The sequence below is a fragment of the Chinchilla lanigera genome, unplaced genomic scaffold, assembly GCF_000276665.1.
Source record: "Chinchilla lanigera isolate Chin_1 unplaced genomic scaffold, ChiLan1.0 scaffold00094, whole genome shotgun sequence".
Classification (NCBI taxonomy): Eukaryota; Metazoa; Chordata; class Mammalia; order Rodentia; family Chinchillidae; genus Chinchilla; species Chinchilla lanigera.
In genome coordinates, this window is record NW_004955495.1 from 5,221,766 (window position 1) to 5,233,939 (window position 12,174).

Sequence of the window (12,174 nt, forward strand, 5' to 3'; positions counted from 1 at the left end):
TCTGGTGTCCGCACCCACACCCCGGGAACACGGTGGAAGATGCCAGCGTGTGACCGCGGATCCTCTGCCCACTGGGCCTCCTGCAGGGTTACATTTCTGGGTTCCTACAGAATTTGGGGCACTAAAAAAGAAAGATATGCCTGTGTGCTAAAGGAGGAGCCCGGCTTTTCTCTAAGCAGGAGCTCCACCCCGAGGTCAGCACCAGCAGTGCCCACACCGACCTGACAGCTGCTTGCACCGGTGCCTGGCTCCCACCCTCCTGGCCCACGTCCTCCCCACAGCAGCCACCAGGGGGCGCCGTGAGTCAGTTCCTCCCTCCTCTGCCCTCAGCCCTCCTTGCTCCCACCTTCCTCCCCACCAAAGCCCAGGTCCTCCTGTAGCCAGCAGGGCCCTGCATGACCCGCCATTACCTCCCCACCTCCCCTGCTCCAGGCACATGGGGTCTGGCTGCTCCTTCTACATCAAGCTCCTTGCTGCCCCAGGGCCTTTGCACAGCTGTGCCCTCTGCCTTCCCCCAGGGATTACTTCCTGCCGCTCAGGTCTCAACTCAAATGTCTCATCTTGTGCCCAGCCATCCAGGCTCACTGGACCTCCCTGACGCCCATCTAAATTGCTCCTGGGCCCCTTCCTCCCCCAATATGATGACCCCCAGCCCCGCTAAGCACACCTCGTTTTCCCCCATCTCTGAGGTATGGGTTTTGGTCACAGACTCAAGGTCAGCCCCTCCCAGGAGCTTTGGTGGGACTTTGTTGAGTGACACAAGAGAACTGAGCAGGCCAAGCAGGGCACCTCCAAACCTGCCCCTGCCCTGGGGGCCCTGGTGCAGCAGGCTGAGGGCCACATCCCCCCGGGGCCCCTGGTGCCTGGCGAAGGGCTTGTGGCGGCCAGAAGGTGGCAGCAGTGTACCTGCCACTGTCCGCGCTGGGCCCAAGCCCCTGGAGCCTCACGGGCCCTGCCTGGGAGCAGGGTCTCTGCAGCCAGCTCGGACCGCAGGGCAGCAGGGCGGCCCCAAACCCAGGGACCTCAGGGGCGACACTGAAGGGGCAACATGGAGACGGGAAACGCGGCCTCGAGGACCTCCTAGGGACAGAAGTGGCTTTGGGCCCGATGGCCTGGTGCCCTGCACGGTGGACCCCGGAGAATTTCGGGGCACAAGCGGCGCCTGCCCCCTCGCGGAGCCACCTTTCAGGCTGGTGAGACGCGCAGTCCCCAGACAGACACGCCGTCGTTCAGTATGGCTTTATTTTCTGGCTGGCAGCGGCGACCCCGGCCAGCCCGAGCCCCAGCGGCCCTGCAGGGAGGGGTGCGGAGTCCGCGCAGACACGGCGGCCCGGGCAGCGCAGGTGCCCGGCGCGGGGCTGGGTGGCACCGAGGTACCCCAGGTCCCTCCAGGCGAGGCCCCCGTCCTCAGGGCAGGCCAGCAGGGCGCGGGGACAGGTTCCAGGGAGGCGGGGCCCACGCTAGGCCTCAGAGAAGCTGGCTGGACAGAGGAGCTGTCCCCATCCTCGGACACACGGTCCCCAGGGCAGTAGTCTCAAGGTGGCAGCCAGAGCCGCAGACCAAGCCAGGGACGGGACGCGCAGAGCCGCCGGGCGGCGCTGGGAACGCTCGTTGATTATATTGCTAAGGAATCGATACACCTGGTCTCCCTGAGATCAACACCGCCCTCGGCCTCCCGCCCGCCCGCCCGCACCGCTCTGGGCCGTGCCTTCTCTGTCACTCGGGATCCCTGACCCGCGCTCTCCTGTGCCGGGATGGGAAGGGAGGTCGGCTCCTCCCGGCACGGCACGGGTCTTCCTTGGGTCTTCCTTCACGAGGAGGAAACTGAGACTGGAGCCCCGGGGTGGGAGGGCTGGGGCGGTTGAGCAGGGACTGCGGGGTGGCGGCTGGGGACCGCTCAGGGAGGTGGCTGAGAGCTGCAAAAAGCAGAGGGGAGTCTGGGCCGGCGAGGCGCAGTCTGGGGGCCCGGGGGCAGCAACGTGAGCAGGGGCCGGGGAGGTGCGGGGACGCCGGTGCGGCGCCCATCTGCGTGGAGTGGAGGCTCCGCGCCCCACAGGCCAGGGGGCGGCTCAGGGCCCAGGGCAGGGGCCGTGGGTATCCAGGTGCCCAGAGGCTGCGCTGGCCCACAGGCCGGAGGATGAGGAGATAAATAACCAGGCGTGGCACAGGGACCGCGCAGGGAACACCGCGGAGCCTGTGCAGGGCAGGCCCTGTCTCTGCCAGTCACCACACACACCTGTCTCTGAGGCTGGCGGGCCCCAGGCCGGGGCTCATCCAGCTGTCCCCAAGGTGGAGGTGGCCCCGGGCCTCTGCCCGGCTCTCCTCCGAGGAAGTTCAACAAAAAGGAAGAAAACCCAAAGCAAACCAAACAGCTCCGAGTCCATCCGAGGCGGCAGCACGGAAACCTGTCACCGCTGCCCTCACGCGGGGGAGGAGGCTCCAGGTCCCGTGGGCACCCAGGTGGAGGCGGTGGGGCTGTCACTGCGTCTTGGCCTTAACCAGCAGCCTCTGCACGGTCTTGTAGAGCAGGCCGAAGTGCTGGGGACAGGGCGGAGGTGAGGCCCGGGCCCCAGCCGCATCCCCGAGACTTGGCCGTGGGTCCCCGCCCGCTGCTTACCTGCACCGCCGTGTAGGCCATGCCCAGGTAGGCGCCGATGCACACGGCCAGCAGCAGGTCGAAGATGGCCGGCTTGACCCTGGGAACACACGGGGCTTGGCAGGGGGAGGCCGGGCCCAGGCCTGGGCCAGCGCCCTGGACGTCGGGCCCAGCCACTCACCTGTACGCGTTCATCACCTGCTTCAGCTGGTCATAGAAGACGAATTCAGGGTCCCTGGGGAGACAGCACTTGTTCAGCGGCCCACCCCAAAAGCTGACCCAGCCTGCGACCCAGATGCTGGGCCCCCCCAAGCCTCACTGTCCGCCCGTCCCTCATGAGAGAGGTTGGCATTTTCCTGAGGCCACGGAGCCCCACTTCTGCAGGTATTAAAGTTACTCTTTCAAAAGGAAATAGGGCAGGTGTGGTGGCACACACCTGTCATCCCAGCACTCAGGAGGCTGAGGCAGGAGGATCATTGCGAGTTCGAGGCCAGCCTGGGCTACGAAGTGAGCTCAAGGCCAGCCTGAACTGCACAGCTAGACCTTGTCCCAAAAAGACCAAAACAAACAAACAAATAAAGGAAATAGGGTATCTGGGAGTGGTGATGCGCACCTGTCACCCCAGCACTCAGGAGGCTGAGGCAAGGGGATCACTGAGAGTTCCAGGCCAGCCTGCGCTACACAGCAACACTCTGCCTCAACACCCCTCCACACACAAAAAAAATACCAGAAAAAAACAGGTGATGAGATAGAATTGGCCTGGGAAGTATTTCCTTTTCGCTCTCTTTAATTTTGAGACAGTATCTCACTACATCGCCTCTCCTAGACTCAAACTTTCAACCCTTCTGCCTCAGCCTCCTGAGTGCTAGAATCACAGGCGTGTACTCTCGGGAAATATTTCTATAGCAGGAGGTGACCACAGCCCAGGAACGAGGGCTGTGGCCCCTGGAGCCACAACTGTGCGTCCACTCTGAGCCCCACCTCCCGCACAGGGCCTGCGCGGCCCGCGGGAGGGAGCGGCCCAGCCGGGAGGAAGGGACCTGCGGCGGGGCGGGGGCTCGCAGGGCTCTCTGGGCTGTTTCCTGCGGGCTGCTCGCTCAGCCGGCCGCCCAGGCGCCTGGCGACACAGGACACACCGGTGACCCAGGGTCTGGGTGTGGGGGGCCCAGGTCCTAATGAGCACCGTCACTTCCGGAAGTGTAAACCTTCCCTGGGCTCACCCCGAGCACGGCACGGCCGGACTCACGCTCCAGTCCCATCCCAGGTGCCCAAACCGCCGGGGCACCTGCGCTCCCCGCCTCCGCCGTGGGCTGCCCTGGCGGCGGGAGGCTGCTCACCGCTTGTCCGCCCTGACGTGGTGCTGCCGCACGTCCTTGAGGTAGCGGCTCAGGAAGTGCTCCAGTGTGCTCAGGAACGTGCCGTCCTTGTCCAGCAGCTGGGCGGCCCGTGGCTGGTTGGTCAGCCAGTCCATCACCGAGTCCAGCTGCTCCTGCTGGACCTGCTGCGGGGACACAGCCCTGTCACGGCAGCCCGGCCCCGGCCCCGCCGGCCCGGTGCCCGCTTACCATCTGCTCTGTGAACACTGGCATGTCCGGCGGGGTCCCCTGTGGAGAGCAAGACCAGGCTCTGAGCGGCGCCCTGGCAGCGGGGCCGGGCCGGCGGCGGGGCCGGCGGGGGCCTCACCTTCTCCGTCAGGTTGTAGATGACCCGGGTCAGGGCCTCAGCGATGATCCTCGTGTTGCGCGTCAGCGTCTTCGAGTCCACGCGGGACCTGGAGGGGGGCAGGCAGGTGTGACGCCCCACAGAGGCGGGCTGAGCGGGCTCCCCAGGGAACGCGGCCACCTCCTTGGCCAGGCCGGGTGCCACGGGGGCTCTAGGGACCGCGCAGGGCCCGGCAGCACGGCCTCAGCAGAGGCCTGGCCTGCTGCAGCTTCTCATCTGGAAGATGGGGCGGCTGTGGGCCCGCATCTATCTCTGCTGCAGCAGGGTGGTGCCCCCAAACAGCCACCCGAACCTCAGGGCGGGGCTCTACGTGAAGGTTTTCCAAGGACCCAGTTAAGGTGAGGCTCTCGGCACGGAGTCCTCCGAGGACACAGAAGAGATGGCCACATGATGGGGACGACATGGCCACACCGAGGGTCACACAGCCCCCCCCAGACCTGGGACAGGCGGAGGGTCCAACCCGCTCGGGCCCGGCGTGGGACTCTGGGCCGCAGCACTGGGGGAGCTCCGGGCACCTCAGCCCCACAGTCCCGGGAGCCATGCCCACCCCTCCGAGGGAGGCTCTACGGGTGCGGAGTGGCGCGCACCGCACGTCCATGATGCTGCTGCGCTGCTCGTCGCGGTGGCTCTCCAGGTGGGACAGCGTGAAGGCCGGCAGCCTGCGGATGGCGAAGCGCTCGTGCTCCCAGGCCAGCACGTCGTCCGCCAGGTTGATCTTCTTGTGCACCATGGAGAAGCGCACCTCAGGGAACTGGTGCGCGGCCACCTGCGGGGCAGAGCCACAGGACAGGTGTCAAGCCAGGGCCCAGATGCCCCGCCCACCCGGCCCCGCCCACCCACCTGAGGCCACACGCGCCCCTCCTCAGCCCCGCCCACTCAGCAAGGCCCCGCCCACCTCACCTCCTCCAGGCCACTCCCACACCAGGAATCTGCAGGTTGGAAGGGGAGGCCAGCCTGGAGCTCCCTGGAGGCCCCGTTTGTACAGTTATGGGGGCGGGGTGGCACGACACGGGGGTCTGCCCGCCTGGACACCCCAGCCCCACACCCACCGTCTCAAGCTCCCGCAGGAAGGCGTACTGCAGGGTCCCCTCCCTCGGCGGCTTGGACACGTGCAGGTGCAGGCTGCTGCCCCGGCCCACGGTGTCCAGGCACAGGACGAAGGCCACGTTGTCCTGCAGCAGGCTGGAGTCTGGGGGGCAGTGCGGGCTTGTGAGGGGCTGCAGGAAGCAGGGGTCTCGGGTCCCCCTCCAGCCCAGCGCCTGCTGCGCCCCCCAGCCGGGCCACTCACCTGTGTGGTCCAGGTTGTCCTCCAGCCAGCGCTTGGTGCCCTGGTAGTTGAACTTGCCCCCTCCCGAAGCGAAGAACAGGAGGTTGTACCTGCGGGCGGGGATGCGTGAGCGTGCAGGTGCAGACGCGGGGACAGGCCATGGGCACGTGGGGCTCCCCTGAGGACCCAAGCGTTTTGCACAAGATCCACCCCACCGGAAGCCCTCTTGGGGAGCCCCCTGGCGCCCCTGCTTGGCCCTGCGGTGGGGTGTAATGCACCCTGGTTCCACATCCACTGGGAGCTGAGGGGTGGCCGGGCACCCAGACCCAAGACCCTTGGAGTGAGATTTTGCCGATGTGATCAGCTAGGACGCAGCGGTGCTGGGCTCAGGTGTGCCCTCCACCCAGCGGCTGTGTCCTCACAGGAAGAGACATTCGACATACAGGCGACAGCTGTGACGATGGCAAGAGGCTGGAGAGACAGCCATGAACCAGGACACCTGGGGCCCTAGAAGGGGGCTCTGCACTTGGCCCCTGGCTAAAACACAGGGCCCTGTGACGCCTGCGTTTCACAGACGCCAGAGGATGCTTCAGCCTGGGCACAGGACCTACTTGCTAGAAGTGTACACAGAGCCAGGGGTGGAGACACACACCTCAGCTGGGAGGCTGAGGCAGGAGAACTGCAAGGCGGAGCCCAACCTTGGCAAGTTGGTGAGACCCTGCCTCAAAGTTTAACATCTCAAAAAGGGGCTGGGGATGTAGCTCAGCTAGAAGGCCCTGAGTTCAGTCACCAGGGGTGGAACACAAAACAGAAAGAGGACCGTGGTCAGTCCTGTGTGTCTGTGTGACCCACGGACTCAACCATAGGTCAGATACGTTCAGGACATCTGTCCACAGTAAGCGGCCCCAAAACACAATGCAACAGCACAGCGTGCCCCGCACGCACACGGGCTCAGGCGTTCCGAGTCATGGAGATGATTTAAAGTCTATGCCAACCTGAGCCGCGTGCTGCCAGGGCCCGGAGCACCCATAGACCCCGCACGGCACAGACACGCACACGCAGGGCTGGCTCCAGCTCCCCCGCTTTCCGGAACTCAGCTTCCCCGCGCGGCCTGCGTTCCTTTGGCTCAGCGTGCCCACTCACCACCTGCCTGTCAAGGCCCCTGTCGCTGTGACGTCCCAGTGGGTGGCAACCTGGCAGGTGGCTGAACTCAGTCACTCCCAGCCCTGCCTGGACAAGCCGACTGTTCCAGGTCCCGCAGCTCTGCTTTACTTTACGGCTTCGTAAAAAGCGACACCCTGACACCCTCCCCTTAGCCCTACGTTTAACTTTCTGGATTTGGAGAAGACTGCTGGTACCGGGCAGCCACCCTGTGAGAAGGCCGAGAGGTCCCAGACACAGCGGCCGAGCCCAGTGCCTGTGGGCCCCGCCTCCAAGGGGTCACCTGGGTGCCTAAGCCAGGGCCTCACCCCACGTGCTGTTGCCCCCAGAGGACCCTGGGCTGTGTCTTGGGACTCCTGTGACTGTCACAACCACAGTGGGTAGAGGCCAGGGATGGTGCTTAGCACCAGTGCCCAGGGTGCCCCCGCAGGGAACAGCCTGGCCCTGGTGTTTCCAGGGCTGCAGGGAGGCTGAGTTTCACGGCCGCCTGCTGGCTGTCCCCATGCCCCCTGCTGGCAGCGTTCTAGGCTCACAGGTAGGGCCGGGGAGGTGGGTTGGCGGGCCGGGGCTGCAGGCAGGCCCCTCAACGACACTCACGCGGCATGGGTGCGCTTGTAGGTGTAGAGCCGGGAGAAGAGGCGCGCCAGCTCCAGCAGCACAGAGACGCCGCTCCCGTTGGAGTCTGCGCCCAGCGACAGCCACTGCGGGTGGAGACACGGCTGCTCAGTGCCTGCCTGGCTCCCACCAGTGTCGCCTCTGGGCCCCGTCCGGCTGGATGGCTCCACTCTTCTGTACAGACCCCCGACATGGGACGCCAGGGCCCTCAGGTGTCCCCGGTCACTGCCCTCCGCCCTGTCCCCGGGAGACACAGTCCAGGCACCAGGACTCACTTCTGTATCCTAAAGCAACAGCGCTGACCAAGCAAAGAGCTGGTTCTTAGAAGGACAAGAAAATGGGACGCTCTGGTGACTGGGACCGGGCCAAGAGCATGGCGTATATGCCAGTATCACTCTGGCGTTAAAGTTCGTGGGGGGGCACGGCGCTCAGTGAGAGACGCTGGACACAGAGGATGCAGTGTGGGCTCTGTGGACAGGAAGCGCCCAGGACAGGGGACTCCAGAGACAGGAAGTGGCCTCGTGGGTGCCCGAGCTGGGAGGGGCTGGGTGACTGCTCACGGTGTGGCAGAAAGTTCTGGAAGTAGCCAGTGGTGACGGTTGCTCAACCCTATGAACGTGCAGAAACTGACCCTCCGCCCTGCACGGCGGGGCTGTTTTGGTTCTGCGACACTGAGCTGAGCCAGGGCGGGGGGCGGGGGGTGGGGCACATACCGGGGCCACCCCGAAAGCGTCGTAGTGGGCCACGATGACGATGGTGGGGAGGTCCTCTCCACCCAGCCCTGTCAGCCGCCCCTGCGGAGAGACAGTGTGAGAGCCGCCGGCTGGGGCAGCGCCACCCCCAGCGCTGGAGAAACTAGCCAGTGAGGGCACGGGGTCGGGAGTCCCTGCTCCCTGGGTCGTGCCCCTCCCGCGCACTCTGCCGCCTGTTCCCACAGCGAGGGAAGAGAACCCACACCGGCCAAGGCCACCAACTTCAGCCCTGGCCCTCCTCGCCTCCTCCAGAGGCTCTGCTCTGGCATGGGGGCCAGTGAACCTTCCGTAAAAGACACAGAGGGAGATCATCAGCCCTGGCACAACAACCTGAGAAAGCTGCTACGGCTTCTCTAGGCATGACCACGTGCCAATAAAACTTTATTAACAAAACAGACAGAGGGCCAGACTTGGCCTAAGAGCCACAGAGGGTGGGACCCCAGGTTTCTACAGCACACGTTCCCAGCTGGAAACTGGGGCCACCACACAAAGCCCCCCACCACGGATGGGACAGAGCCTGGACGGCCATCCACAGGGGCTGAAGGGGAGGCAGGGCCCAGCTGAAGATCCTGGCAGTGACCATGGCCTCGGCCTCACCAGGAGATGGGCCACCCCATCAGGTGTGATGGCTCACACCTGTCGTCCTCATACTCTGGGAGGCTGAGGCATGAGGATCACAAGTTCCAGCCTAGCCTTGGCAACTTAATAATTTAGTGAGAATTTGGCTGAAAAAAAATTTTTTTAAAGGCTGGGGATGTAGCTTAGTGGAAAGGCCAGAATTCAATCCTTACTCTCTTAAAACAAAATCAAACAAACCCAAATACTTCATTTTTTTTTTGTTTTTTTGTTTTTGTTGTTTTGAAAACCAAATACTTCATAAAGACCCGCAATCCTAGCCCACCCCTGCCCACACAGCCAACAGCAGGAGCAAGAAAAAGCAGACGCCAGGAGCCAGCAGGATCGGCAGTTTCTGGTTCCTGCTCAGGACACCCAGAAGCCTCCAGAACCAACGAGGGGGTGGCCATGCCAAGAGACCGAACCCCTGAATGGCAAGAACCCCCAATGGCCTCGGCTCGGCTCTCCACACCTGAGTCACCAGGACTCTGCGCGGCTCCCCACCCCCGTCGGCTCTGCTGGCCATGCCCAGCCACTGAGCAGCCGCTCCTCCACCCTGAGCTGTGGACTGCAGGCCTCTTGGCCCAGATGCCCCACGGTGACAGCCGTCCTCGACCCCCTGCCAGCTGGTGACAGTGCCTGCTGCCCTTGGACATCCACACTGGAAGTGCGTTCCCGCTGGCTCACTGCTGTGCCCTGTACAGAGCAGAGGCTCAGAAGGACCCGGGGGAGGAGCTGGCAGCCGTGCCAAGGCCCGGGGTGGGGCGGGGGTCAGGTGTCCCGGCACTCACCTCCACGCTGGTGATCAGCCAGTCGCTCACAGCCTTGCTCTGGACCCCACTGGTGACCATCTGGAAGCCGTTGGCGGTGGCCGTGTGCAGCAGCACTAAGGACAAGACGGGCCCCGAGTCCTGAGCGGCCCCGGTGCCCTAGACGACAGCCCGGGAGCCAGGTCTGCACTGTTTTCCACATGGTGAAACACAGCCAAGCCAGGCCTGGGGCGCACCTGCAATCCCAGTACTCAGGAGGCTGCGGCAGGCGGGTCATGATGAGCTCAAGGCCAGCCTGGCCTACCTAGTGAGTTCAAGGCCAGGAGGGACTAAATAATGAAACCCTGTCTCAAACAACCCTAAAAGAAACAAGCCAACACATTCATGGGCTTGGAGCACAGCTCAGTGTGAGCATTTGCCTAGCCCGGGCCAGGCACTGGGCTCCAACCCCAGCACCACAAAAAATCCCTAACAGATAAATAAATGAAAACCACACACAGTCACTCGGGTCTGTAAGACCTTACCCTGGGCAGCTAAGGAAGCAGGCACCTCAGGAACTCTATTTTTGAGTCAAGGCACTTAAAATAAAAGTTATTTAGCTATGGTTGGTACGAATCACTTTATACTGTTTTTTTTTCCTACTACTCAATGTAAGTCAAATACTTCAAGGCAGTAAAAATTCTACCTAAATGACATTTTAACAGTTATGTGATATTCCCCTGGGGACAATTTTCCTCCTCCTTTTTGCAAAAACTCCTCTCTATTGCAGTTTAAAAAGGCTTTTGTTTTGTCTTTCATTGTGATCAGAGGTGGGAAACTTTCTGTGCAGGGCCAGAGAGTTAACGCTTTCAGCTTTGTGGGCCAGATGGATTGCCGTAGATGACCGTAGTGAAGGGTGGCACCGTGTGTCAAAAGACTTTATTTACAAAAGCAGGGACTGCAGGCCAGAGTGCACCGGGCCCAACAACCTGGCCAGGAACAGAGAACCTCTTTCCACAGCTTCAACACAAACTGCAAAGTGCTTCCACGGGAAGGGTCCATCTGTGCCTAAAGCTCCGCCGGGCCCTTTCAAATACTTTGCAGCATTTATTGATTTATTGTGGGGCTGGGGATGGAACTCAGGCCGTGATAACAAGCACTCACCACTGAGCTGCACCCCAGCCCCTGGCTTCCTCTTTTTAGGCCTCCTTTAATAGGTGACAGGGCCTTTAGCAGTGACTCTCTCATAACTTTTATGCTCTTACCTTTTTTTTTTCTGGTACTAGGGATTGAACCTAGGGCCTCTGTACTAAACTACATCCCCAGCTTTTTTTTTTTTTTGGAGACAGGGTTGTACTAAGTTGCCCAGACTGAGTTTAAACCTGCGATCTTCCTGCCTCAGCCTCCTGAGCAGCTTGGATTACAGGCAGGCACCACCACGCCTCGCTGTGTTCTTACTCTGAGCGGCAGCCCACTCCCCAATCTCCCTCACATGTGAACAATAGCCTCAGCCTACCTGCCCACCCCTGGGGAGAGGAGACAGCTGGCTCCCCCCCAGGGACACTGCAGATCCCATGCCTGACTGAAGCAAGCCGTGGCCCAGGACTCTCGGTCCACGGAATGGACAGGGCTGAGGGCCGATGCCTGTTGCTCTTGTATCACAGGGGAAGAGGCAGGTGGAGCTGCAGCCCCTAACCAGGGCTCTGGCCCCCGGGTGGGCCTGCAGGCCCGGCTGTCACACAGGAGGTCTGCACAGGGTGGGACAAGGCTGGAGACACCCCAGCCCCTGGACAGAACACTGCTTGCCCTGCCCACCCTCAGCCGCCGCCCCCGGCCGCGCCCACCTTCAGCTGCGGAGGCTGAGCCCTGGGAGGCAGAGGCAGCCTGGGTTTGCTCATAGATAGACAGCAGGGCCTCGTCCTCCACGGCGAAGTACACGGGGACGATGGTCTCCATGGCCAGCATCTCGGGCTCAATCTCCATGAATTGCTGTGGAGGAGCGCGCTCAGGAGGCTCTGCCAAGGCAGCCCTGGTCCTCCTCCTCTGAGACCCCCTCCTGTGTGGCTCCCCAGGCCCTGACGCTGAAAAGCAGGGCTCCCCTGGGCGCTGTGCACACCGGGCCAGGCTGTGCTCTGGGGGCGTCCTGAGCACCAGAGATGCGGAGCGGCGGCCCTGGCTTCCACCTGCTCCGCGACAGTAGTTCCTCCCGGCACAAAGGCACATGTCCTCAGACACCAGGGTCCCCCGGGAGCAGGGCAACAGGGATAAAGGGGCAGAGCACCCTCACCTTCCAAATGGCAGAGGGCTGAGACCAGGCAACTCGACCGAAGTCACATAGCTGGCTCCAAAACCAACTGCAGGGCAGGCCCTGAGCCCTGGGGGCAGTGCCTTGCAATGGGGCGTCACTCACCCGGATGACATCCTGGGGCACAGCGGCCATGGCCCGCGGCAGGATGATAACCACCGCGCCTGCCGACTGCCGCAGCGCCTTCTGGTACTGCGCGTAGGAAAAGTCCACCAGCCGCATGAGCACGCAGCGGCGGCTCAGCACATCTGCGTCCACCGTGCGCGCCTCCGTGTTGAGCACTGCATTGCGCGTGCCTACGAGAGAGCGAGAGAGAGAGCGCGAAAGAGAGAGAGAGGGAGGGAGGGAGGGGGAGAGAGAGAGAGAGAGAGAGAGAGAGAGAGAGAGAGAGA

At 63.0% G+C, this 12,174-nt stretch overlaps 1 protein-coding gene across 2 annotated transcripts in view; it reads right to left on the reverse strand.

Annotated features, from left to right (window-relative positions):
- Nucleotides 1-1,224: 1,224 nt before the first annotated feature.
- Ncln (nicalin) overlaps nucleotides 1,225-12,174 on the reverse strand; it is a 15,655-nt gene continuing 4,705 nt past the window's right edge. The window contains exons 2-15 of one of the 2 annotated variants that reach the window (XM_005405847.2): nucleotides 11,888-12,078; nucleotides 11,322-11,466; nucleotides 9,520-9,614; nucleotides 8,075-8,155; nucleotides 7,344-7,447; nucleotides 5,607-5,695; nucleotides 5,368-5,507; nucleotides 4,906-5,084; nucleotides 4,280-4,367; nucleotides 4,162-4,200; nucleotides 3,934-4,094; nucleotides 2,778-2,831; nucleotides 2,618-2,696; nucleotides 1,225-2,538 (exon numbers count right to left, since the gene is read on the reverse strand). In XM_005405847.2, the coding sequence (XP_005405904.1) occupies nucleotides 2,479-2,538; nucleotides 2,618-2,696; nucleotides 2,778-2,831; nucleotides 3,934-4,094; nucleotides 4,162-4,200; nucleotides 4,280-4,367; nucleotides 4,906-5,084; nucleotides 5,368-5,507; nucleotides 5,607-5,695; nucleotides 7,344-7,447; nucleotides 8,075-8,155; nucleotides 9,520-9,614; nucleotides 11,322-11,466; nucleotides 11,888-12,078 (1,505 nt within the window). In that variant the 3' untranslated portion in view covers nucleotides 1,225-2,478. Of the gene's footprint in view, nucleotides 2,539-2,617; nucleotides 2,697-2,777; nucleotides 2,832-3,933; nucleotides 4,098-4,161; nucleotides 4,201-4,279; nucleotides 4,368-4,905; nucleotides 5,085-5,367; nucleotides 5,508-5,606; nucleotides 5,696-7,343; nucleotides 7,448-8,074; nucleotides 8,156-9,519; nucleotides 9,615-11,321; nucleotides 11,467-11,887; nucleotides 12,079-12,174 lie in introns of both variants that reach the window. The other variant, XM_005405846.2, reaches the window with a different exon arrangement.